General features: G+C 45.9%; 1 protein-coding gene across 3 annotated transcripts in view; it reads left to right on the top strand.

The window, feature by feature from the left end:
* The window catches only part of TRPC4AP (transient receptor potential cation channel subfamily C member 4 associated protein), a 69,650-nt gene extending 42,390 nt beyond the window's left edge, over nucleotides 1–27,260 (top strand). For 2 of the 3 annotated variants that reach the window (XM_061437371.1, XM_061437370.1), the window contains exons 8-19: nucleotides 2,197–2,382; nucleotides 14,232–14,398; nucleotides 16,578–16,709; nucleotides 18,289–18,347; nucleotides 19,899–20,000; nucleotides 21,342–21,425; nucleotides 22,490–22,580; nucleotides 23,582–23,722; nucleotides 24,313–24,421; nucleotides 25,018–25,130; nucleotides 25,974–26,180; nucleotides 26,344–27,260. In XM_061437371.1, the coding sequence (XP_061293355.1) occupies nucleotides 2,197–2,382; nucleotides 14,232–14,398; nucleotides 16,578–16,709; nucleotides 18,289–18,347; nucleotides 19,899–20,000; nucleotides 21,342–21,425; nucleotides 22,490–22,580; nucleotides 23,582–23,722; nucleotides 24,313–24,421; nucleotides 25,018–25,130; nucleotides 25,974–26,180; nucleotides 26,344–26,481 (1,529 nt within the window). In that variant the 3' untranslated portion in view covers nucleotides 26,482–27,260. The remainder of the gene's footprint in view (nucleotides 1–2,196; nucleotides 2,383–14,231; nucleotides 14,399–16,577; nucleotides 16,710–18,288; nucleotides 18,348–19,898; nucleotides 20,001–21,341; nucleotides 21,426–22,489; nucleotides 22,581–23,581; nucleotides 23,723–24,312; nucleotides 24,422–25,017; nucleotides 25,131–25,973; nucleotides 26,181–26,343) is intronic. The other variant, XM_061437369.1, reaches the window with a different exon arrangement.
* Nucleotides 27,261–27,277: the final 17 nt, after the last annotated feature.

Raw genomic sequence — 27,277 nt, 5'->3', positions numbered from 1 at the left:
ATGATGTTTTTGAGGTTCATCAGTGCTGTTAAATGTCAATGTTTCATTCTGTTTTCATTCTTTTTTGTGTGTATATAACAAAATTTATAATTTTGTTAAATACACACAAAATTTATACACATTACAAAATGTGTATCTATTGATGGACATTTGGGTTAGTTACACCTTTTGACTACCGTGAATAGTGCTGCTCTGAACACATGTATTTGTTCGAGCACCTACTTTCACTTCTTTTGGGTATGTGTTGGGTTGGCCTAAAAGTTCATTCAGATTTTTCTGTAAGATCTTACAGAATGAATACTTAGGATGGAATTGCTAAGTCACATGGTATAATAATTCTATGTTTAACTTTTTGAGGAAAAGTTAGTTTAAATATAGTTTTATTTCATCTTTGTTAATGAAGTCATACATTATTTTATAGTCAGTCACTAATTTGTAGAGGATGGAAAGAGGGCTAAGATGATTTGCCAATTTCTGCTGGGACTAAATTCATATGACATAATCCTCCTAACTAGTTATTTTGTTTTTATTTATTCTATTTTTAAAGAACTTTCTTTAAAGTTGTATTCTAGGATTTATTTTAAAATTTTTTGTTATGGGACTCTTCACACATATAAAAGTAGAGACATGTATCTAACAGTATAATGATCCCTGTTTACGTATTACCTGCCTTCAGCAGTTATCAACTGATGGCCTGTCTTTGTCTCTACCTTCCTTTACTCCTCTCTTCCTCACTTTGGATATTTTGAAGCAGATCCCAGACGTTATAATATTTCACCTGCCTATATTTCAGTGTTTCTATAAGATGGTGATTCTTGAAACACAACTCTTAATACCATATTATACTCTCCCAAAGTAATATTAATATCTTGATATTTTGAAATATCTGTTAATTTTTTATTAGCTGTTACATTTTCATGGTTCAGAAAATTACAAATTCAGAGAGGTGTTCACTGTAAACTTCTCCTCACACTTTTCCCAATGGCCATATTCTCTTTGCCTTTGGCAACCACTCTTTTCTGTCCTTCCAAGATTTAGTATATCCACAAGCAAATAGGCACAGACATTAGCTTTATTTTAAAGAGGGTTAATTTTTGGAGCCAAGATTTGAACCTGAATTCCCTGCCTTCAAAGTTTATTATGCTGTTTATGCTGACCAGAATTTCTGTCTTACTCATCATGGTGAGTACAATGGAACTGGTGGAAATAGGAATTGGGTGGTTAAGCTGCTTTCTTTACCTTAAAAAAAAAAAAAGGACTATCATTTTTTCTTCCTGGTGTGTGTGTTATAGGAAAATCAGATAGTTAAGTAATTTTAAAAGAAGTATTTGTATCCTTTCCTACTTAGGAACAGCCACAGTAAGTACTTTGGTATATATCCTTCCATTCTTCATGTGTGTGTATATATAATGTGCATATTTTAAAGAAGAAAACTTTAAAATTTAAAGACATTGGGCTTAAGCCAAAACTGTTTAATAATTTACTTCTTTAAGAAGTAAATTAAACACCTCTTTAGAGTTGCTATATAGACATATGTGTCATTGTTTTTAGTATTTGTGTATTGTGCTCCACTGCATGGATATATTGTATTTAATCAGTATGCTGTTAATGAACATATAGTCATCTGTGACTTCGCTGTTATAGAAACACCAGTGAACCTCTCTCTACAGATATCTATCTATCTATCTATCTATCTGTAATTAATTATTTCTTCATGGTGAATTCACAGAAATGGACCTCTAGCTCAAAGACAGAGAGAAATACAGGGTTTAAAGGTTACTCCAATTTATCTTCCCACCAATTGATATGAGACAGCCTGACTCCCTGCACCTGCTAAAATTGCTCTTATTTCTCTACCTTTATTACTGTTTTACCTTGGGTGGGCATTTCATTTTAAAAGGAAGTTCTAACTGCTGTCAGCTTAAGAGTCATTCCTCTAGGTGGGATGCAGGGAGTGGGAGGCAGGCTCAAAAGGGAGGGGATATATGTATACATAGAGCTGATTCAGGTTGTTGTACAGCAGAAACTAACACAACATTGTAAAGTAATTATATTCCAATTTAAAAGAAAAAACCCCAGAATTTTCACTTAAAAAAAAAAATCATTCCTCTCATGCAGGTGAGGATCTGGTTGTCTGTTGAGAGCTGTAGTACTGGTTTCTGTGGTCACATTTCTTCTCTTGTTTTTCCTCGGCAGCGGCCCTCCTCAGCATCCCTGGCTTTGTCGAGCGGCTATGCAAGCTGGCAACTAGAAAGGTGTCAGAATCAACGGGCACAGCCAGCTTCCTGCAGGAGTTGGAGGAGTGGTACACGTGGCTGGACAATGCCTTGGTGCTAGATGCCCTGATGCGAGTGGCTAATGAAGAATCTGAGCACAATCAAGGTACCCGGGGCAGGTCTCCTGAGAGGTGGAGAGTGTTCCTGTGGGTTCCTAGAGCCATTCTTGACCTCTTTTCCAAGGAGAATAAGTTGAAATTGACTCAAAAAAGAATCTCCCTCAGGGCGGTCCTGAATCATGATTGTTCAGATTTTAATAGCAAATGACAATTTCTTGGAGCTCCCTCAAAGCAGACCTGATTTCAGGGACAGGACCTTTATTACAGAACCCAAAGGACCAACTGGAAAACCATTACCAGAACATTCTTAGCAACCCAGAGGATCTTTCTCTGTCTCTGCTTCTTTCTACACATTTCTTTAGTCTTCTCCGTTCTCCATTCTGATGAGTATGCCGCCTGGAAATGTGTGGACTCCTAGTCTCAGCTTCAACTTCTCGGTGAACTGCTCTGTTTTAGATGAGGTACTCAACCCAAAGCATTTGACTCTGGGGTCAAATTGTACAAATACAGGAATTCCCACTGGAATCATGCAGATAAAAGTGAAGGGAGGAGTTTCATTCCTGGGATACACAACAGCAGCAGCAACAGACATCCATATAAAGTCTGTGGAAATTGTTCTCAGAGCATGCAGCGAGTAGGGAAACATTTCTTCCAGAAAAAATCTACTAAGATTGGGAACCTTGAGAGCTTGTGATGCTGGAATTTCTACTTGATGCAAGTTCCACTGTAGGCAGGTGTGGCCAGAAAGACAGGGCTCTCTCAGCTCCCAGATAAGGATACAGAATCTCCCTGGGAGGGACAGGCTCTCATTCCTTCTAGCTCCAAATGGAAGAGGCTGAATTCTTGATGAATACAGCCACGAGGGCAGAGGTTCCTTTCCTTCTCCCTTCCTTTCCCTTCCCATTGCACAATGTGTTGATTTCATACATTTATGTATTGTAAAATGATTACCACTGTAGCCTTAGCTGACACCTCTATCCCATCAGATAATTAACATTTCTTTTTTTCTGGTGAGAGTATTTAAGATCTACTGTATTAGCAACATTCAGGAATATGATAATGGTATTATTAGCTATAATCACCATCTTCTCTATTGGACACCCAGAATTTATTAATCTTATAACTGAAAGTTTGTGTTCTTTAACCAATAACTTCTCATTTTCCCAACTCCTAACCACTAGTAACCACCACTCTGTTTCTCTGAGTTCAGCTTTTTTTAGATTCTACATATAATTGATATTATACAGTATTTGTCTTTCTCTGACTTATTTTACTTAGCGTAATGCCAGGGGCTCCTTCCTTCCACCTACCTCCATACCGTATTCATAGCTCAGAAGCTTGCCCAGTAGACCAAGAATTCTGTGGCCCTTATCACCTTGCCCCAGTTCACTTGTGGAACAAAGGTTCCACCACATAGAAAGAGGCAGGCTGAGAAGACAGTGGAGGCTATCAGTCCTGCTCAGAGTAGTAGCACTGAGATTTTGCCAGGCGGAGAGGTAATAGGTAAGAACAGAATGTTGGGAAGTTTGAGCTCAAGGTCATTCTCAGAAACAATGTAGATTTTTTAAGAAAATAAAAGGACTTATTTTTAATTGAGAAGTAAAAGTCAAACCATATGCCAGCTAGTTCCCCAGAGAACCAGGGAAAGAGGTGGCTGAGAAGAGCTTAAAGCTGAGGTCACAAGAAACCTCAGTCTCAAAAACTACCCCTGCATGAATTTAATTGAATCAGACTCTGGAGCAATTTATGCCTCAAGGCTTTGTCAAAAACAGTAGAGTGGTCAGCTAGCAATTAGTGGAGCCTGACAGCTGAGTTTCGTATCAGATGAGGCAGAAAGTTTAACAGAGAGATGAGGGAAAGATCCAGACAAAGAGAGCCCTGCTAAAACACTGTCATCCAGGGACACATGCCCAAGGCTGGCAGAGGGGCTCATCAGTCCTCAGAGAAGCAGACTTGACCACAAATGGCTAGGCAGGTCACTAAACAAGAAAACAACAAATCAGTCCTCAGAGAAATAGACTTTATCCCCAAGTAGCTAGGTAGGTCACTAAACAAATAAACAAGAAAACAACAAATCAGTCCTCAGAGAAATAGACTTTACCACAAGTGGCTAGGCAGGTCACTGAACAAACAAGAAGACAACAACATGCCCTGAAAGGAAGAAGGGGAATCAGCCTCAAGAGTTGCTATAATATTTACCCAAAATGTCTGATGTTTAACAAAAATTGAGACATCCAAAGAAACAGGAAAATATGACCCATACATAGGAGAAAGCAGGCAAAAGAAATTGCCTGTGGAAGAGCTCAGATGTTAGAATTAACAGAGACATCATAATTATAGTCAAAGAGCTAAAGGTAACTATGCTCAAGAAGCTCAATGAGTCATCAAATAGAGAATATTATTAACCAGATAAAAAAAGTCAAAAGGAAGTTCCAGAGATGAAAAATACAATAACTGGAATGAAAAGTTCACTGAGAGAAAGGAACAGAAAATAATATTCAAAGAAGTAGTTGCTGAAAACTCCCCAAATTTGATCAATGTATACACATCACATCCAAGAAATTCAAAGAACTACAAGTAAATAAACTCAAAAGAATTATACCCAGGCACATCATAATGAAAATGCTGGAAGACAGAGAAAATCCTGAAAAATATTTAAGCAAAGTAAATAGCTTAAAATAGCAAGAAAGAAATGACTCATCATGCCCAAGATTATCTCAATAAGATCATCAGAAATGATAGCAGCCAGAAGGGAGTGAAATGACCTACTCAAAGTGCTGGGAAAAAAAACTCAGCCAAGGATTATATCCAGTAAAACCTTCTTTCAGAAACGAAGGTGAATCCCTCAAGGCAATAAAAATAAAAACAAAAATAAACAAAAGAGACCTAATCGAACTTATAAGATTTTGCATAGCAAAGGAAACCATAAAAAAACAACAACGACGAAAAGACAGCCTATGGAATGGGAGAAAATATTTGCAAATGATGCAACAGACAAGGGCTTAATCTCTAAAATATACAAACAGCTCGTACAATTTACCAACAATACTACTACTACTAAGTCACTTCAGTCCTGTCCGACTCTGTGCGACCCCAGAGACAGCAGCCCACCAGGCTCCCCGTCCCTGGCATTCTCCAAGCAAGAACACTGGAGTGGGTTGCCATTTCCTTCTCCAATGCATGAAAGTGAAGACAAAGTGAAGTTGCTCAGTCGTGTCCAACCCTCAGCGACCCCACGGACTGCAACCTACCAGGCTTCTCCGTCCATGGGATTTTCCAGGCAAGAGTACTGGAGTGGGGTGCCATTGCCTTCTCCGTAACAATAAAACCCAATCAAACAATGGGCAGAAGCCTTTAATAGACATTTCTCCAAAGAAGACATGACAGATAGCCAGTAGGCCCATGAAAAGATGCTCAACATCACTAATTATTAAGGAAATGCAAATCAAAAGTTCATTGAGTCCCACTTCATACTGGTCAGAATGGCAATCATTAAAAAGTCTATAAATAATAAATGCTTTAGAAGTTTGAAGGAAAGGGAACTCCCCTACACTGTTGGTAGGAATGCAAGTTGGTGCAACCACTGTTGAAGACAAGGTGGAGGCTCCTCAGAAAACTAAGAATCACTGTATGGTCTAGCAGTCCTGTTCCAGGCATATAACCAGATGAAACTGTAATTCAACAGGGTACACGCACCCCTGTTCACAGTAGACAAAAACACGGAAATAACCCAAATGTCCATCAGCATATATTAATGGATAAAGAAGAGTGGTATGTACACATAATGGAATACTACTCAGTCATAAACAGGAGCCAGTAATGCCATTTGCAGCAACATGGATGCAACTAGAGATTATCATATGAGTGCAGTAAGGCAGAAGGTGAAAGACAAATACCATAGGATATCACTTAATATGTGAAATCTAAAATACGACACAAATGAACCTATCTACAAAACAGGAACAGACTCAGAACAGACTCGTGGTTGCCAGCGTTGGGGGGAGGAAGGACTGGGGGTTTGGGATTAACAGATGTAAACCATTATATACAGGGTGAATAAACAAAAAGGTCCTATGTAGCACATGGACCTGTATTCAATATCCTGTGATAAACCATAATAGAAAGGAGTATTTTTAAAAAGAATGTCTGTACATGTTTAACTGAGTCACTTTGCTGTATAGCAGAGATTGGCACAACAATGTAAATGAACTATGCTTCAATTAAAAAATTTTCTTTTAGTGAAGGTGAAATAAACACCTAGATAAACTGCCTAGATAAAGAAGAACTTAGGGAATTTGCTGCTAGCAGATCTCCCTTATGAGAAATACTGGCTGAAAGCAAGTGACCTCAGCCAGTAATTCAGATTCACACACCAAAAAAATGCAGCATCAGTAAAGGTAATTATATATGATTATAAAAGACAATATAAGTGCATGTTTTTCCTTAACTAATTTCAAAAGCAGTTGTGTAAAACTGCGTTTATAATTATATTGTTGAACCTATAACAAATAGAAAAGTAATATATTTGACAATAACAGATCAAAGAAAGTGAGTAGGACCAAAGTTGTGTTGGAATAAGGAAATTGTTACAAGATAGTAACCCAGGAATTGACAGGAATCTGAAGAAAATCAAAATGGTAAATAAAGAGGGTCATTATAGAAAATTATAAATATTTATTCTCCTTTCTTAGCTTCTTTAATTGACATACAATTTTATGAAATAATTATACAATGTTGTGTAACAAGGTATTGTATAGTACATTGTATTGTTTGGTTTTCAGCATATGTAGATGTAGTATGCATAATAATAATAGCACAAAAAGGGAGGAAAGGGACCTATGAGAGCCCTGGAGTTAGTTTATTTTTAAACTTTACAAATTGTATTAGTTTTGCCAAATATCAAAATGAATCCGCCACAGGTATACATGTGTTCCCCATCCTGAACCCTCCTCCCTCCTCCCTCCCCATACCATCCCTCTGGGTCGTCCCAGTGCACTAGCCCTGGAGTTAGTTTAAATCTAAAAAAGAGTCTGTCAAGATGTATATGGCAAGCAAGCCCTGTAGTGAATGCTGACATAGTAACTTTAGAAATATAGTTAAAGGAATTACATTGTTACACTAGAAAATATTTACTTAATACAATAAGTGTTAACGAAGAACTAGGGGAATACAAGTGAGCTTTAACAAGACAAAAAGTAAAAGGCAGAAGTACATTCAATTTTGTCAGTTAATAACATTAAATGTGAATAGATTGAACAATTCATTCAAAAAACAGATTGCCATGTTGGGTTTTTTAAAACGATCCATTATATGCATCCTACAGGATACACAGTTTCTCAAAGGTAGAAATAGGTTGAAAGTAAATGATAGAAGTGTATCATGCAGAAGATAACCATAAAAAACTGTAATGGCTGTACTATAAGAGAGACTTTAAAAACAAAAAAAAAGATATCAGAGATTTATAAGTAGATTTTATAGTAAATCTATCGAGATTTAGCAGTTAAAATCACATATGTGTCTAACAACAGAGCCAAAAATAAGTAAAGAAAGCAAAAACTAACAGATTTGAAGAGAGGAAATATAAGTTTGAAATATAAGTTCAACATAATAGTTGGAAACTTTAATAACCCAGTTTCAATAGTGGGTAACTATATAGAAGATCAACAAGGAAATAGAAGACTTAAGCAACACAGTAAGCCACCTAGACTAAATATATATATATATATATATATGCACTAAGCCCTAAAAAAAATTCAGAAAACTTCAAAAAGGATTAAAATTGTAGCGTATATACTTCGATCACGATGGAGTGACATTAGAAATTAATGGTAGAAAGAAATTTGGGAAATTCACAAATGTGTGGAAGTTAAGCAATCCACTTCTAAATAATTGATGGTTCAAAGATAAAATCACAAAGAAAACTAGAAGATACTTTGAGATGAATGAGATGAAATGAAAATGATGGCACAACATACCAAAATTTACTGAATTTCAACTAAAGCATGCTTAGAAATTTATAGCTGTAAATGCCTGCATATAATATTTCAAAAAAATAACCTAACTTTCTGCTTTAAGTCATTGAACAAAGAAGAGCAAACCACATTCCCAGAGCAGACAGATGGAAAGAAATAATAGGATTGAATTGGAAATTAATACAGAATAGAAAAACAACGGAGAAAATCCACAAAACCAAGAGTTGATTCTTTGAAAATATCAGCAAAATTGACAAATCTTTAGCTGCACTGATCAAGCAAAAAAAAAGAGACAAGATTCAAATTACTAAAATCAGGAGTGAAAGAAGATATATTATAACCAACCTTACAAAGATAAAAGGACTATAAGAGAATACTATAAACAACTATATGCTAATAAATTAGATAACCCAGCTGAAATGGAAAAATTATAAGAAAGACACAAACTCCTGCAACTGACTCAAGAAGAAATAGAAAATCTGAACAGACCTATAACAAGAGATTGAATTAGTGATGAAAAACTATCCCGAAAACAAGTCCTGGCTCAAAAGCCTTCACTGGTTAATTCTACCAACCATTTAAAGAAGAAGTAATGCCTGTACATCACAGACTTCCATAAAGTAGAAGAGGAAAGAACATTTCTTAATTCATTCTGTGAAACTGTATTACCCTGATAACAAAACCAGAGACATCACAAGGAAATTACAGACTAACGTAACTTACAAACGTATATGCAAAACACCTCAACAAAAATACTAGCAAACCAAATACAGCAACAAAAAAGGATTATATACCTGATCAAGTATATATACATGACTAAATGGAATGTATGCAAGGTTGACTCAGTATATGAAAGTCAGTTTAATATGCCACACTGATGGAAAAGGGACGAAAACTACATGATTATTTCAGTAGATGCAGAAAAGGCATTTGACAAAATCCATCTTAAGATAAGAACATTCCAAGTGGGAATGGAAAAGAAATCCTCAACCTGTTAAAAGGCATCTAAGAAAACCCACAGCCAATATTATAACACTTTATGGCCAAAGACTGATAACTTTTCTCTCACTAAGATTAGAACAAGACAAAGATATCTGCTCTTACCACTTCTGTTCATTGTACTGGAAGTTCTGGCTAGGTAGTTAGGCAAGAAAAAGAAAGAAAAAGAAGAAGTAAAACTGTCTCTAGTCACAGATGACATGATCTCTTATATAGAAAAACCTAAAGATCCACTACAAAACTGTTAAACCAATAAACAAGTTCATTCAACAGTTTCAGCATACAAGATAGGTATACAGAAATCAGTTGTGTTTCTGTACAGTAGCAATGAACAAACCAAGAATGAAATTAAAACAATTTCATTTAAAAGAGCATCAGAAAAGAATAAAATACTTAGTGACATATTTAACAAAGAAATAGAAAACTTACACTCTGAAAATTAGAAAACATAATTGTTACTGAAAGAAAACCTAAAAAATTGTGAAGAAAGCATTTGTTCATGAATCAGAAGAGTTGACATTATTAAAGTAGCAGTAATTCACACCTTGATCTCCAGGTCTGTCTAAAGATTCAGCACAGTCCTTGTCACAATCCCGACTGACTGCTTTGCAGAAATGAACTAGTAGGCCTTCAAATTCATTTGGAAATGCAGGAGGCCTCAAATAGCTATGGCAGTCTTAAAGAACAAAGTGGGGGACTTCCATTTCCTAATTTTTCAACTTAGTACAAAGCTATAATGCTACTGACCTCAAGAGATATACACAATGAAATAGAATTGAGAATTCAGAAATAAATGCTCACTTATATGGTCAGTTGATTTTCAACAAGAGTGCCAAGACCATTTGGCTGGGGAAACAGTAGTCTCTTCAGCAGATGGTACTGGGACCATTAGATATCCACATGCAAAAATGAAGTTGGACTTCCCTCCCCTGCCACCTCACGTCATATATAAAAATGAGCTCAACAAGATCAAAGACCTAAATGTAAGAACTAATCCTTGAGAACACTTAGAAGAAAACAAGTGTTGTTGTGGTTCAGTCATGTCTGACCCCTTGTGACCCTGTGGACTGTAGCCCACCAGGCTCCTCTGTCTGTGGGATTTTCTTGGCCAGAATACTGGAGTGGGTTGCCATTTCCTCCTCCAGGGGATCCTCCTGACCCAGAGATCAAACCTACATCTCCTGCGATGGCAGGTGGGTTCTTTACCACTGAGCCACCAGGGAAACCCTAGTGGTTTCTTAGATGATGCCTAATACAGGCAACCAGATGAGAACTAGGTAAATTGGACTTCATTAAAATGAAAATATTTTGTGCTTCAAAAAGCAACATCAAGAAAAGGAAAAGCCAGAATGGGTGAAGACTTTTGGATGGTAGAAGACAACATTTTTGCAAACCATATATCTAATAAGGGACTTGTATCTAGAAGATATAAAGAACTCCTACAGCTCAATAATAAAAAGACACCCATTTCAAATTATGGGCAAAGTATATGAATAGACTTTCTCCAGAGATGATACAAGAGTAATCAGCAAGCACATGAGAACATTATCAACATCATTAGCCATCAGGGAAATGCAAATCCAATCCAACAATCAGATATCCCTTCATACCCACTGGAATGACTGTCATCAAAAAGACTGGTAACAGGTGTCCTTAAGGAGATGGAAAAATCAGAATCCTCATTCTCTGTTGGTAGGCATGCAAACTGGTACAGCCACTGTGGAAAACAGTCTGCAGTTACTCAAAAAGTTAAACATAGTTTTTGTATGACCTAGAAATTCCACTTCTAGGTATACACCCAGGATACATGAAAATATATGTTTATACAAAAACTTACACATGGATGTTCATAGTAGCAGGTTTATTATAACCAAAATACAGAAACAACTCATATCTATCAACTGATGAATGGATAAAAAAATTAATATGTTTTATATAATAGATTATTATTCAGTACTGATACATACTGCAGTCTGAATAAACCTTGAAAACATTGTGCTGGAAACAAAAAACGACAAGCTGTATGATTCCATTTGCAGAAAGAGACAGAACATAGTCTAATGGATGCCTGGGTTTCTAGGGGCTTGGTGAGAAAAGGGGAGTGGCTGCTAAAGCAAATAGGATTTCTTTGTGGGGTGATAAAAGTGCTCTAATGTGGATTGTGATGATAGCTGGATATTCTGTGAATATATTAAAGACCAGTGAGTCATATCCTTGAAAGGGATTAATTGTATGGTATGTGAATTATAGCTTAAAGCTGTTTAAGTTAGTGTGCTCCAGGGTACAGTATAGATGTATGGAGGATCATACCCACTTTAATCAGTATTGTGGAACTGAAGAGATCTGGAGGGAAGGCCAGGCCTCTTAAACTAGTTTTCCCATCCTCATCCTTGGGAATTGTCTTGTTCCTGCACACTGGCTATTGCTTTGAGGCCTGCGTTTGTTGAAAATATTTATCCTAGAGAGTTTCTTATGAGGCCTTTGCAAACCAGGCAGCAAAAGTTGTCAGTGACTCAGAAGAATCCAAGCTGCCTGCATCTCTTCACAGGTTCATTACTGAGGAGGGCTCCTGTGCCACCCACCACACCTGCTCCTTCCATAAAGGTCCTCTCCCGCAGTGCTCCCCCTCCCCCGCCACAACCCCTGGTCTAGGTGATGAGGACACTGAGGCACCAGAGGCTTCACAGCACCCTGTAGGTGTGCAGCAGAGGTGTGGTTCTGCGTGATAACTCATCAGATTCTCTTTACCAATCAGTTGACTCTGAAACTGTTCTGGGAGCTGGGCCAAGGAGTCCCAAGACATAAAATTGAGTAATGATGGTTTTTCTCCCAACATGTAAGAAAATATATGTCAATAAATAGCATTTTCTCAATTAGATTTTCTTGAGTAAGCTGTTTCTTAGTTTTTGCCTACTGCCACTTTAGTTGCCATTAAGAGCTTGCAGATTACAAGAAAGAAATAGCAAGCAAGCATTAACTGAAAATCCCAGAGTTAGTTTTTTACTTCTGTTTGACACACACTTGTATGTAGGGTACATATGCTTGGCAGTTTTTAAGCACTTTTAATATATTAAGTCATTTAATCTTTGCAACATTGGTAATAGATACTGTTGCCGTTGGGCTTCCCTGGTGTTGCAATATTAAAGAATCCTCCTGCCAGTGCAAGAGACACCAGAGAGAAGATGCAGGAGATGTGGGTTCAATCCCTGCCACAGAAAGATCCCCTGGAGCAGGAAATGGCAACCCACTCTAGTATTCTTGTCTGGAAAATTCCATGGACAGAGGAGCCTGGCGGGCTACAGTCCAGGGGGTTGCAAAGAGTTGGATGCAACTGAGCAACAGCACACACATTGTTGCCATTACTCCTGTTTTATAGATGAGGAAGGATGCTGAAGCATAGGCATGTCAACAGATTTCCACAAAGCCACCTAACAGTCTGGCTCCAAGTCTTTAGCCCCTGTGCTGCAGTTGTGCTTCTTTCAGCATCTGGTCGTCTTCCAGCTTATATATTAGTGATGTTTAACATGGCTGGAAAAATAGTTCCAAGTCCATGAGGTGGAGTAAGTTAGGTTCTTGTGACATGATATCACCATACAGAAATCATAACTGTGAGTGCCTCACCTGGGTATATTTTAGCACCACTGCTCTATAACAGACAGATTTTCTGGCCTTTTCAAAAGGCTCCAGGGCAGCAGTTCAGTAGGAGTATGAAAGGACCTCCTTTCACCTTAAAGATGAGAAAAACTAAGAGAAAGTAAATCCTAAGGTCTCCTGACCCTGAGCATTTAAAATAATAGGGACCGAAGAGTGAGACTTCCCAGGTGACTCAGTGGTAAAGAATCCACATGCCAATGCAAGAGATGTAGGTTAGATCCCTGGGTCTGGAAGATCCCCTGGAGAAGGAAATACTCCAGGAAGAATACTTCAGTATTCTTGCCTGGGAAATTCCATGGACAGAGAGCCTGGCGGGCTACAGTCTTGGGGGTTGCGAAGAGTCGGACACAACTGAGCACAGCACAGCGCGAGTGAGGCTTCCCAAGAATCAGGTTCTGGGCTTTTTGTGTCCTCCTCCACTGCACAGGGTCTTCAGCTGACTGCTGCAGTACTCCTGTTCTCCCCATTTACAGAACCCTTGAAAGCCTGACGAGGAGGTGACATGCCCAGGGTCCCACAGCCAGCCAGTAGGTTGTCGTTCCACAGCCCTCAGTCTTCATCCCTTTGCTCCGCCACGCTCCTGAGAGTACCCTCCGCTGTGTGACTCACTGAGACTGTTTTGTTAGTGGGGCAGTGGGGTAAATGGTTTATCTAAAGCCCAGAACACAGTGCTTGACACAGTACAACATAGCTGTTGCCGTCACTGCTAATAATGAAATCGGGGGAAATGAAAATCTGTTAGTAGGTAATATGTTCATCTCCATCTCTAGTATCGATTGTGATGCCTCCTCTGCCTTAGGAAAGTTCCCTTGGCTGAGCGATAGGAGGAAAAAAGTCTTTTAAAAAGATCCCGTTTCAGTCCTTCAGCGGTGCCCCCTTGTGGAATCTCGGCAGAATGACCACATATTCAGTCATTTGTGACCTGAAGAGAATTTGACAGTTTCCTGCTGGACGTGTGTCTGGGTGCCTTCTGGCGGCGGAGGTGGGGTGAGGGGTCCAGATGAGGGCAGAGAATGGGTTAGGGTACTGCGTGGGCTGTGTCAGAGCGTTAAAAGCGGATGGGGTAGAATTGCAGAGTCCGTATTTCCTACCGTCTAGTTACGCGTCTAAGCTTCCCTGGTCCCTGGTGGCCTGACGTTCAGAGTCTCCATCACAGGCCTGGGGCCCAGTCTAATGGCTGTCCCCTCAAGTCTATTAGAGCAGGTTTGAGGGGCAGAAACGTGTTTCCTCACGCGCGGTGACTGAAGCCTGTCTCCTGGTGGCTGTGCCAGCCTCCATTGTGTTCCCTCCGCCAGGGGCTTCTGAGGAGAACAGCCCGCCTCACAGCTCCACCAGGACTCAGCTGCCTCAGTCGATGAAGATCATGCACGAGATCATGTACAAGCTGGAGGTGCTGTACGTGCTGTGCGTGTTGCTGATGGGGCGCCAGCGCAACCAGGTGAGGCCCGCCCAGCTCCAGGCCGCGGCGCTGGCAAGGTGCTTCCCGCGGGTGCGTGCAGCGCGCCGGTGTCCTGCTCGGCTGCCCCCACAGCGACTCTGGCCCTGGCCCAGCAGCGCGAGGAGTCGCGTTCCTCAGCCCTGCAGTCTGGTTCCAGAGCCCATTGTCCTCCCACCGCACCGTACTGGGGCGACCTTTTTAGACAGAGCTCAGGGGCCCCAGGCAGAAGTGGGTGACGTAGCCATGTTACCTGTTACCCGACCTTGTTAATACACAGGGTAAAGGGTGGGTGTCTGCCCTGCAGATGCACTGGAGGACTTGCCAGTCTGATGGGGGCTTGGGGTGCTGGGCCAGAACTAAGTCAAGTTATGACAGCTGGGCAGCTACCAGGGGTCCAGCTGTGTGGAGGTTCCCTGAGTCTTGAAGCAGTTCCAGGAGGGCGGGATGGGGGGTGCTCTGGAAGCACACCCCGCTTCTCCCCAGGATGGACAAGCGGCCCCCTCCCGTTCCCTCTACCTCCTAGGGATGTAGCGAGGCCTGAGGGGAGCTGGGAGCACGGCAGTCCCTGAGCACCGTTTTGAGTCAGAGACTGTTCTCTCACACAGCTCTCTGTGAGATGGATGCGGTTATCACAAGTTTGCAAGAAAGGAACAATTTTAGAGAAGGTGGAAGGGGAAAGACTGGCTGAAAAGATGACATCTGGCCTGGCAGTGTCCTGAAGAAAGTGAGGGAGCCAGGCATGCCAGCCACTTCGCCTGAGGTGGCCTACCAGGTCAAGGAAGCAGGCCCTGGTGGGCACCGGGCTGGTGGTTTAGTGGAATAGTACAAAGCTGGGGGTGCACTGGAGCCAGCAGTCAGGAGAGGCAGGCTGAGGGGTCGCAGGGGGCCAGGTTGCCTCTGGCTTTCATAGGCCATTTAAGGACTCTGGCATTCACCCTGAGTGAAACGGAAAACCATCCTCCAGCTGCTGTGTGCAAGAGCTGACAGTAGCTAGGACCCACGTGTTGATGGCAGGGGTGGTGAGCAGTGCTGTTTTGAAGGTAGAACAGGTAAGATTTGCTGAGAAGTTAGGTATGGACTTAAGTGGAGAGAGGAAGTAAAGATGACTTCCTTATCTCTCTCCAAGCAGGTGGGAGGAATGGTTTGCCGTTTATTGAGATGGTTAAGACTAGTGGGTAAGAAGTGGAGGGGCAGACGTCTGTAGGGAGGAAGGGGCAGGGTTCAGTTTGAACAGGTTAAGTTTAGCTGTCTGTTAGAATTGGCACTGGAGTTACCTGCACGTGAGTTAGGGGCGAGATGGGCCCTGGAGGTATAACTTTGGGGATTGTCAACCTGTGGTTGGCATTTAAAACCAGGACACTGGATGAGATCCTGCCATGACATCCACAGCACTGGGGCTCCTTCCTTCCATGTGGTATATATTTCATATAAAAAATATTAGTCATGATGTCTTACCTGTGTTGAGTGCTTTTTCTTTTTCGAGACACTTCTGTAATCATATTTGAATTTGCAGGTGCTTGGTAAGTTACACAGCAGATGGTGGCCTCCATCCCACTTGATACTTTTGAAAACCAAGACCCACATAAGGGCCATGTTCTCAGTCTCCAGGCATCGTCAGAGCAGGACTTAAATCCTGCTGCTCTGACTTTTCTTTCTGTCCCTTCACCGTGATAGTTCCCCTGCTCCCTTAGTCTCCCTGGCACCAAGTTTCTATGAATCTTTGTGGTCTTTGGTTAAACTGATCACAGCCGCCCTTTCCGGCTGGCCTCAACCCTGCCTTCCTGAGAGCCAGTGTGATGCTGCTGTGTCCTCATTTGCACAGTCAGCATTTACTGAGTTCCTACTGTGTGCCAGGTACTACAGGGACATGGATTATTTTAATAGGTCGGTAATTCACATAGTGCTGTATTGAGGTATAAATAAGTATCAGTGAAGCCTTTCTCCCCTCTGATCCTGAACATTCAAGGTTCTTCCATGAGGCATCTAATTTTACCAATTATTAATGTCTCTAGAGAGTGTGAAAGTGCATTGGTGCATAGTGAGAATAAGTGTAGATGTTTGCTTTAAAGCTCAGCATTGCTTTCTTTATCCTGAAGGCTTCTTGTACATATATGCCTGGGCTTTTGATAGACCTTCAACGCACATCTGTCTTCATGCTTTTGCCTTCCTACCCCTTCAGGTTCACAGAATGATTGCGGAGTTCAAGCTGATCCCTGGGCTGAATAATTTGTTTGACAAACTGATCTGGAGGAAGCATTCAGCATCTGCCCTCGTGCTCCACGGTCACAACCAGAACTGTGACTGTAGCCCGGTGAGCAGGGACCCTGACGGCAGATGCCAGGAGTGGTTGTTTCAAGACCTGCTGTTGGCCCTTTGAAATCTCCTTCTTTGAGAGTAGAGCAGAAACTAAAAGTCACAGCCCGTGTACTCCCATAATTGGAAGCCACCTTGGGGAAGGATCTGACCCCACCCTCCACCTACCCAGGAATCCCTTTGGAGACCCTCCACCAGCCTCCCATTGTTCATTCACCTCCAGGCAGGGCCACACACTCCACTCCAGGGCAGCAGGGTTTTCCTCATTGTTCTCTACCCCATTCTAATTGACATCCCTAATAATTAGGTTTGCCTCACAGAACCACGCCAGCGGTTGGCCTCCAAAAAGGACTTTAGGAAGTTTTTTTTTTAAGGGTCAAGGGCTCATGTCTACCTGGTTTTCATCACAGTGCCCTAAAGAGCCCTGAACGGGGAGTCTAAATCATCGGCCGTCAGCACCACATCAGTGCCACACGGCTGTCAGGGCCCAGAGCCGTGGGCCCTGCCTGGTCTCTCTGCTGCATCCTGGGGACTTCCCTCAGTGCCGTGTCTTCCAGTTTGCTGTTTTTCTCCTTGGCTTTGTCAGATTTACCTTTCAACAGATCCATTTGAGTTCATATATTTTACGTTTCTAGACATTTTGTCTGGATCTTTGTCCAAAAGTATTTGGTCTTTTATTCATTATGTTAAATATTTTCTTCTTCTGTTGCATTTTCTGTCTTTAATTTCATCTCTTTAATTATTAATAACATACTTTTGTATCGTCTTTTTTGGATTGTTCACAGAGTGCTAATACTTGTGCCTGCGTCTTCAGACTCAGCTTGGGGTGGGGAGTTGCCTTGTGTTCTTTACTGTTTATAGAAGGTCACCTTCAGGGAGCTTGTTTTCCTTGGGCATACTGGAAGTAGTCCCATAGAACATTTGGCTTTTGTCTACCAGGTGCTGTAGGGAGCGGTGTCCCAGGGCAAGTTTTCACATTGAGTATCTGCCCTCCTCCCCTGGAAGTGTGAGCCCAGGGTCCTGTGGACCTGGGGACTCCCATCCACCAGCAGAGACAGGGTTCTTTGCCAGCTCCTGGGGCTGGTGGGTGGGGTTTTTCTAACCCTTTTTTCACTAAATGTATCAGCTCCACAGGCTTTACATAGGCCCAAGGTCCTGTCTGGTCCCTACAGAGCGTTGAAACCCAAGCCCTGGCCCAAATAAGTCTCATTTGCCCTTCTCTGCCAGCTGTCAGCTCTTGTGCTCCCTGCTCCCTGCTCTGAACTCAGTCCTTCCTTCGTTTCTAATTCTAGTGGAATTTCTTCTTTCCTATGTGCTTAGCCTCACATTGAAAATAATTTCAGTTATTTTGTATCCAGTATCTTGGAGTGTTTTTAACAGAAAGGTTCTGCCTTAGCTTAATCCACTGTTGGCCAGATGTGGACAAAAGTTTTTCTGACTAAAGAGGAGTCCTCCCTGTGCGCCAGGACAGGGACTCAGAGAAGCAGCAGGATGCCCAGGCTCTCAGCAGACCCTTTTGTTTTCTTTTGGAACGTTGTGACTGTGGTCTTAACGTCGAGGATGCACGTGTATTTTAGGACATCACCTTGAAGATCCAGTTTTTGAGGCTCCTCCAGAGTTTCAGCGACCACCACGAGTAAGTACAAGCTGTCCCCAAGAGGAGACTTGGTTTGCTGTCTCTGTTCTCCCTTTGTCTCATCACTGACCTCAGCGGAGGAGGACCCGGGAGCTGTGAGAGCCGCTCTCACCTCAGTGTGACCATGAGGCTGCACTTCCATAAGAGCTGCCATTTGTCCAGCCCTTCCTTTATGCCAGGCACTACCTGAGCTTCCCCTTGACCCCCACAGCCACCTTGGAAGTGAGTGCGGAAGTTGCTGGCCCCTTAATACCCCTGGAGTCAATGCAGCTCTCGGCCGTCTGTCCCTCTGAGCCGGGAGTAGACAGCTTGGCTATTCGCAGGGGCCTGTAGGAACCTCAGATGGCCAGAGTGGGCTGAGTATTTATATGTTGAACAGGTGGGATATTCTTTGCCTGTACGAGGAGATGTGCTTTCTCCTGTTTTCCTTGGAACACATTCTGCCCTCTCATTTTTTACTCTTCAGCCTTTGATGGAGGATGTGTAGGAGAATGAGTCTCCGCTATGAGGGAACAGTGCAGGCAGGGGAGGGGTAAATGGCAGCTGACCCTTGACCTTGACACTGGGAAGACGTTGGTGAGCTGGCAAACAGAAGCAGGCGCTACTCAGCTCTTACCACCTGCTGGGTACAGGAAACAGGGCCCACTGTTGTATAGTTGCTGAGTTTCTCCCCCGAGAGAAGCCAGAAATGAAGATTTATGTGCACGGTCCTGATTTTTAGGTGCTGGTTTAGATTCCTTGTGTAAGCTAATAGAACATGCCTGAGGACCCGTGTGGCCTCAGGGGCCTTCACTTTGAAGCTTTTGTGTGGGTGGTGTGGCCCATCCTCTCTGAGAGATTCTCTGTTTGAAGGCCTTAAGCCCCAGGAAGTATGGCAACTCTGAAAAAAGGCACCAGTATGTCCTGAATGTGTCCTTTTTCCCCTGAGGACCTGGGTTCCTCACTTTCGTCATTTGACGGCTCACATTCGCAGGCTTGGATTGTGTATATTCTGAAGCAGCAGGAAAGGGGGGCGTGCTTTTCATGGGAGTGGCAGGGTCAGGTTCCAGTTTTCCAAAGATCATTCTGGGTGCTGTGTGTGGGATTGATTCCTCTGGGAGACCGTTTAGGAAGCTGGTTCTGTCCACATGATGTGGGTGATGAGAGGCCTGGCTGTGAAGGGGGAAGGTCACGCTCGGGCCTCCTGGTGGGAGAGCTGAACTAGGGCCAGGCTTGAGTAAAGTGATGAGCGTCTGGGCATCATGGAGTTGGAAGTGCCTTTGAGAAATTAAATAGAAATGTTCAGTAGCAAAAGAAAGGCCTTACACATACTAAGGAAAGGGGCTTTGTTAGTGAGCATGCAGGCAGAGGGTGGCGTTGGGGCCAGGGAGACTCCCTCAGCCGAACAGCAGTGGGCTCCATGCCCTCCCCCAGAATGCTGCCTTGGGGTGGGTGGTTTTCAGGGCACCTACTGGGGGCTTCTTAACAGAAGTGGGCAGCAAGAGACTGGCCCAGTGTGGAGGTGGCGGCCCCAGTTCCTGTCCATTACCGCCTCCAACACATCTGTTTCAGGAACAAATACCTACTGCTCAACAACCAAGAGCTGAATGAACTCAGCGCCATCTCTCTCAAGGCCAACATCCCTGAGGTGGAAGCCGTCCTCAACACTGACAGGTGAGCATCGGGGGCCCACAGCCCGCCTGGCTGCCTGCGTGTCCCGGGGCTCACAGACAGGTGTACCAGGGTCTGCATGCTTGTCCTTTCTCACATGTGTAACTGGCATGCTGAGGGCTCCCGTGTACCAGGCTCTGTCCTCCCGCCACCTGCATTGTCTCACTGGAGCCCCTTAGCAGCCTCGGACGGAAGTGCCATTGTCACCCACCTTGTAAACTGGGGAGCAGGGGCTCAGCAAGGTCACCTGCCAAAGGTCATAAATGCTCTGCCCCCTCCCTGCTCACTCAGCTTCTTTGGCCTCCTCTTCTCCTGCCCTCTGCCAAAACCCATTAGCTGAGTAATGCCTCACTTTCTGGAGCAGAGCAGTGGGGTCTCAGGCTCACAGGGGTCAGGGCAGGGAGGACTGTGTGCAGCAACAGGAGTCATAATTCTCTGATCTTTTGTTGTTTTGGTTTAAAAGCAGCAGAAATCTTTGTTCAAATGAAATTGAATGTAGTCCCACATCTGTCTGCAGTACAGGAGACCCGGGTTCGATCCTTGGGTTGGGAAGATCCTTTGGAGGAGGGCACGGCAAGTCCCTCCAGTATTCTTGCCTGGAGAATCCCCATGGACAGAGGAGCCTGGTGGGCTACAGTCCTTGGGGTTGCAAAGAGTCAGACAGGACTGAGCGGTCAAGTACACAGCACAAGGCCTGTAGTCGGTGAAGAGTAGAACTGCTCTATTTGAAGGGAAAGTTTAAGGGCCTAGAGTCGCTGCCTGCTATTCCTCTCTCCTCCATAATGCAGCCTGAGTGCTTTTCTCATTTATTTTCTTTGCTTCCTAGACCGGGAAGCAGAGGCCCAGAAATTTCAGTATGTGTCCATGGCCACCTGAAGCCAAAGCTGGGGCCCAGGGTACTCCCTGCCTTACGTACCCTATCAGTGGCACAGACTTTGCCCCATCTCTTAGACTCTGTCATGGTAATCCAAACCCACTTTTGACACGAGCAGCCCTCCCTCCAGCAGTTCCGAGCCCCATATGACTCTGGATGTGTTTTTGGCCTCTGGTCACTTGTCAGCATGCCTGGGCAGTGAAGGCTGCCCTGAGATGTGAGAATGCATTTGGCTGTTTAGTTCTGAGACTGCAGGAGTCCTTAGGGTGCTCTGGACCCAGGTGGAGCAGGAGGACATCCTGCAGGTTTAGAAATGTCCACATGTTTTGTTTTGTTTTGCCTTTTACCCACCTACATCAGCAAAGACACCCAGCCCCAGGGTCTCAAGACGTTGTTCTTCTGCCATATGGAATTCGGCCTCTGTCAGCCTCTCAAATCTTCCATCAAGATTTTTGTCTGTTTTCTTTCAGGAGTTTGGTATGTGATGGGAAGAGGGGCTTATTAACACGTCTGCTGCAGGTTATGAAGAAGGAGCCAGCTGAGTCATCTTTCAGGTAGGTCTGGACATGCACCTCCCACTCCTGAGGGTGCAGAAACCAAGTGTTTAAGCTGTTAGAAATGCCTTCTGTCATCACCAGCTTCCACCCCGCATAGCTGGTTATTGTCAGGGAGAGGGAGTCTGCTGGCTCCCTGGTGTTGTACGGAATCTAGCATGTACTGGATTCTGCTGTGTGCTGGCAGTGTGTTTCAGGAATTGAGCCAGCATTCAGCAAGCACCTATTCTGTGCTGATGCTGGACAAGCGGGAAGAAATGGGAGCTACAATCCCTACCCATATGGAGGCCCCTGGCATGCAGGAAATAAGCATGGGAAGACCCCTGTGTGGGGGATGCGGTATGGAAGGGCTCAGAGCCAGGACCTGCCCTGGGGACTGTGGGAGCAAAGGAAGGGCTTGTGGGGGAGGGGGGGTGCAGACAGGGAGGGTGTCCCGGTTCCTTAGACTCATCCATGTTGTCTTAGAGGCTGTGGACAGGACAACGGCTGAGGGAGGCATTCCATCAGGGTGGGTGTGAGCTGTCAGCAGGCTCCATGCCCAAGGGTTCCCTGTCAGCTCAGCCTACCTTGTCCCTTCATCCCCTCACGGATCCAAGCTCTGCCCTCTGGGGCCACTCAGTCAATATCAGCCTCCTCTTCTCTAGGACAGCCCATCAGAAGTGAGTTCAGTGACCCGTCCACAAGCCTGTCTGGTCCCTCATGCATTTCTGATCCCTCTCTTCCATGTCCTCCTGTTCCTCTGAAGGAACGGAGCCTAGAGTATGTTTTCACACGTAACTCCTGGGGCAGTCCTCTGAGCCCACATACTCCTTCCAGACGAACCACATAGAGGACTGTTCCCCACTGAGCCGTCAGCTCCCTAAGTATGGGGACTCGCCACGTGTTCCCAGGGCCCTGTGTGAGGCCCAAGGCCTAGGAGAGGTTCAGTAAGCATCTCCCAGTGTTCAGTGTGTTGGATCAGTGAAAAGGGCAATAGACATCTCCCAGCCGCTCGGTGAATGGAACGTGGGCCAGAAGAGGGCAGCCTTAGCCACCTGGGCCAGGGGTCAACATTTGGGTCGCAGGTTTTGGCAAGCCCGGGCTGTGGAGAGTTTCCTCCGAGGGACCACCTCCTATGCAGACCAGATGTTCCTGCTGAAGCGAGGCCTTCTAGAGGTAATGGCCCAGAGGAGCCAGGGTGTTGGGTGTCTCCTTCTCCCCCAGCCCCATGCATTGCTTTCCTGCCCTGAGACCTAGACAGCTGGCAGAAGCAGACCAGACTATCTTCAAATGCCAGTACACATCTCTCTGGTACTTCCCCTGAGCTTTCAGCTCTGGGTTCCCCATGGGTGCTTACCGGGTGATTGAGGGATCTGAGGGGTGGCCATGGAGGATTATAGGAGTCTGTGAAGTTGCTCAGCAAGGCCTTTTGACCCCAAGGATACTTTGCTGCTGACTATTTAATTTCCCTTTATTGAAAAATGGCCTCCAGAAAAAGCAAAGTTTACAAAAGGGGGTAGAGCAAAATGTCCAAAGCTACAATTGGTTTAAAAAATAAAAAAGGATACAAATAGGAAACTGACCCATGAACTGTAATAACATCCATAAGGTAAAGAATTCACTTAAATGAGTATATACAATCTCAAGAAAAAGAAAAGGAAACATTTTAACTGTCTTGTAAAAATTCACTCATCGTAAACCTTTCCGTTTATTAACATGAACCATGGGGTCAAAATGTGTCTCCTGTCCTTAAACCCCATGCTGCACTTGGATGGCCTCAGTCCTCAGGCCAGGGCCGTATTACCTCTGGAGACAGCTCCCTCCCTGTGAGCTGGAGAGCTTGGCCATCGTGAAAAGACTTGAGCTCAGACCTGGGCAAGCAAGAGAGGTTGTGGCTACATACCTCAACCTGCCCTCACCCCTACCCGCCCCACTTCCTGGTTAGGTGTGTCGGGCCTGGCCTTGCCCTTGGAGCCACCAGCATTCTCCAGTGAGAATCTAGACAGGGGAGCAGGTCCTATCAACCTGGATGCTTGCTCGAAGCTAACACCACATGGCCTGAGCTACAACCCAGGGCTGGGGGAGGCAGGCGGTGGGCAGCTCAGATGAGCACGGCCTGGGGCCTCCGGGGACCAGCCACCTTTTCCTGCCTTCATTCTGTCCTCTCCCACCCCCAGCACATCCTCTACTGCATCGTGGACAGTGAGTGCAAGTCACGGGATGTGCTGCAGAGTTATTTTGACCTTCTTGGGGAGCTGATGAAGTTTAATGTTGATGCATTCAAGAGGTTCAATAAGTACATCAACACTGATGCAAAGGTAAGTCTAAGCCAGGGCTTCGTGAGTTCACTGTTTTGTCCAGAAGTTATGTCAGAGCCCTGGTCCTTGCCAGTCTTCAGGTGCTGGTTTTACACTGGAGAGTCCTGGGGTCAGCGGGCAGATGTCAGTTAGCGTTCATTAGCCCTTGCTCTGCGCTAGACCCTGGGTATGCAGGGATGAAAGTCTCGCCTGCTTGTGGGCAGGCGGGAGCAGGTGAGCTTGGCAGTGACTCTGACACAGTGTGCCAGGTGCCATGATGGGCCCTGGAAGGGCAGGACGGGGCCTGATGGGGTAAGCTTTCAGGGTGTATGTGGTAGAAACCCAGCCCAGACTAATTGAAGTAAACATGACAGGAGTCCCTTTGGTGCAGAAAACACTGGATGTGGTGTCTGAAGATCTGGTTCAGCTCTTGCTGGGGCTGCTTATTAGGTGGGGAGGGCAGGGCACCGAGTCCCTCTGAGCTTCGGTCTTCCTGTTGGCAACAGCTGGGCCAGGGTAGGTGGGTGCCCCCTGCGGTGACCGCATGCCCTGGGCCTTGGCCATCTTCAGCCGAGAGCCCACCACCCCCGTCAGCCTGGCCCCCGCTCCAGTTCCAGGTGTTCCTGAAGCAGATCAACAGCTCGCTGGTGGACTCCAACATGCTGGTGCGCTGTGTCACCCTGTCACTGGACCGATTCGAAAACCAGGTGGACATGAAAGGTAAGAGAAGGCTCAGTGCTGACGCGAGGCCATCCATTGTGGCCGCACTGGTGTCAAACACCCAGCCTCTTGCAGGAGACGGAAATTTCTGAGTCATTACACAACCAACATGGTTGGGGTCAGGGCAGTGGCTCTCTGGGTGATTTTCATGAATTTTCTCTATCATCCATGCTTCCTCTGATGGGCATGTATGACACTTTAATTAAAGAAAACCAAAACATTGTTGCCAGCAAAATGCAAGAAACACCACCATACCCTTCCTCTCCTGGCCTGGAATTGCCTGGATGAGGATTCAAGTGGTGAAGCCTGGGGAGGGCCTCAGGGAGGCATGGCGCCAGAATGGGACTGAAGGAGAAGGGGAAGGCGCACTCCTGCTGGGGCTCTCATGGGAACGCAGGCTTGGCCATGGTGGCGGAGCAGCTGGAGCTTTGTTCCCCGCTGCAGCCCAGCTTTTCTATAGTCGTTTTGACAGTGGGGGCTCCCAGCTTCAGAGTTGGGGCCCGAGGGGGGCTTGACTAGAAGCCTGGGTGTCGGGCCCCTGGGCCATCGAGAAGCTTCTGCGCCTGCTGCTCACACCTCTGCCTGTCTGCCCTCAGTTGCGGAGGTCCTGTCCGAGTGCCGCCTGCTCGCCTACATATCCCAGGTACCCACACAGATGTCCTTCCTCTTCCGCCTCATCAATATCATTCACGTGCAGACGCTGACCCAGGTGAGAGGCCTACAGACCTGCCCCCAGGAAAGGGGGATTGGAAAGTTACCATCATCCCGGGGCCACCTTCACCCTAGAAGTACCTCTCCTGTCACCCACCCCTTCATTCCTAGGAGACCCCCCAGCTATTCTGAGGACTTGTTCCAATAAGGGATCAGCTCCCCATTTTACAGAAGGGGCCTGGGGAAGGAGCCAGCCTCTGAGGTCACAAGTGGTTTGGGCAGAGTCTGGGTGGGCAGTGAGTTCTGACTCCCCATCCAGTGCTCTCCAGGCCCTGCCTGCAGCACAGACCTGGGGTTGGATCTGATGTTGACACCCATCTCCTTCAACAAGCAATTGTGCAGCTGCCCTCCTCCAAGCTTCACACCCTCTTTTCTAAAATGGGGGTGACACTCAGAGGTTTTCTTTTGTTCCTTCATCTAACAAACATTTATTAAGGCAAGACCCTGGGCTGGGGATGCACCATGAATAAACAGACCAAGATGCTTCCAGTCTAGTGCTGAGTGAGAGAGATGTGTACGCCCAGCCGCCCCAGGGACTGAGGCTCCCAGGAAGAAGCCGTGCCTGAGCCGATTCTGGAGGAGGCATGGACTGACTAGATTAATAATGCCGCTCCCCCCAACTCTGGGGTGGGAGATGGGGGCAGTGAGGGCCAGGAAGGCACTGGGGGCGGGAGCTTCATCGTTCCTCTCTGCCGTCCTCTGTTGGCTTTATGCAGGGCAGCACCGTGTGAGGCCCGTGGACACCTCCGCCCTGCCCACTACCCCCTTACCTCCCGCCCCGGTCCACCAGGGCCCCTGGGCTGCCGGCACACGCCTGACCCACACAGCCCGATCCTTGTAGGAGAACGTCAGCTGCCTCAACACCAGCCTGGTGATCCTGATGCTGGCCCGACGGAAAGAGCGGCTGCCCCTCTACCTGCGGCTGCTGCAGCGGATGGAGCACAGCAAGAAGTACCCCGGCTTCCTGCTCAACAACTTCCACAACCTGCTGCGCTTCTGGCAGCAGCACTACCTGCACAAGGACAAGGACAGCACCTGCCTGGAGAACGTGAGTGCCCCGCCCCGAGGGTGGCGGGCAGGCTGCGGGCGCGCCGGCCCAGGCTCCTCGGAGGGGCAGGTGTCCGGGCCGCCTGACTCCCCCCGGGCCCTGTGGAAGGCAGCTCTCTACCCCTTACCAGGGCACTTCCCGTGGCCCCTCTCTCTGTGCACAGAGCTCCTGCATCAGCTTCTCGTACTGGAAAGAGACCGTGTCCATCCTGTTGAACCCAGACCGCCAGTCTCCCTCTGCCCTTGTCAGCTACATTGAGGAGCCCTACATGGACATAGACAGGGACTTCACCGAGGAGTGATCTTGGGCCAGGCCTCGGTGGCTGCTGGGCCAGCGCGGGTGAGCGGGGTACGCGTGCCTCACGCCCTGCCCCCACCCTCCCCCGCCTCCCTGCTGCTCCACCTGCCCCGGGTCTTCAGGTACAGGCTGAGTGGGAGGGAGCATCTAGAAGCCCTTGGCCCCTGGGTTCTGAGGCTCCGGGTCATTGGGGTGCCTCAGTTCCCTCAAGATGGCCATGATGAGGACAGGGGCGCTGTGCCCACCCTTCGTTCAGAACCCTGGGGCCCTGGCCCACCTAGAGCCAAGGGGACTTTTAAAAACAGCTCTGTCTGAGCTCCCGCCGGTCTCTTGACTGTCAGTCCTGGCATGGGGAGGGAGATGTGGGCCCCCTCCCCAATCTGTGAGCCGAGCTTGCCCTGGCCTTTGGACCCAGGCAAAGGCTTCTGAGCCCCTGGGCAGGGGTGGGGGATACCAGAGAATGCTTTTTTCCCCCAGGCCTGCCCATCTGTCCCTCCTTTCCTCCCTCCCTCGTTTTCCTTTAGCTCCTCTGGTTCTGTTTGCTCATTGGCCGCTGTGTTCATCCCAGGGGTTTCCCCCAGAAGTGGGGGGCTTTCTCCTTCAATCCCCTGGGGCACAGGGTGGCTGTGCCCCACCCCCACCCCCAGGCAGCGTCTCCTGCCTGAGCCTGCCCGCACGGGAGCCTGCCTGGGAGCACACCCCCGGCCCCTTCTTGTGTTGCCAATTTATTAACAACAAATAAACCAATTAAATGGAGACTATTAAAGAATTTATTTTAAATGACTGATGTGGGCCTGACT

Source organism: Bos javanicus, chromosome 13 (genome assembly GCF_032452875.1).
Source record: "Bos javanicus breed banteng chromosome 13, ARS-OSU_banteng_1.0, whole genome shotgun sequence".
NCBI lineage: Eukaryota > Metazoa > Chordata > Mammalia > Artiodactyla > Bovidae > Bos > Bos javanicus.
Note: the sequence above shows the minus strand (reverse complement) of the source record. Positions and strands in the feature narration are given on the sequence as shown.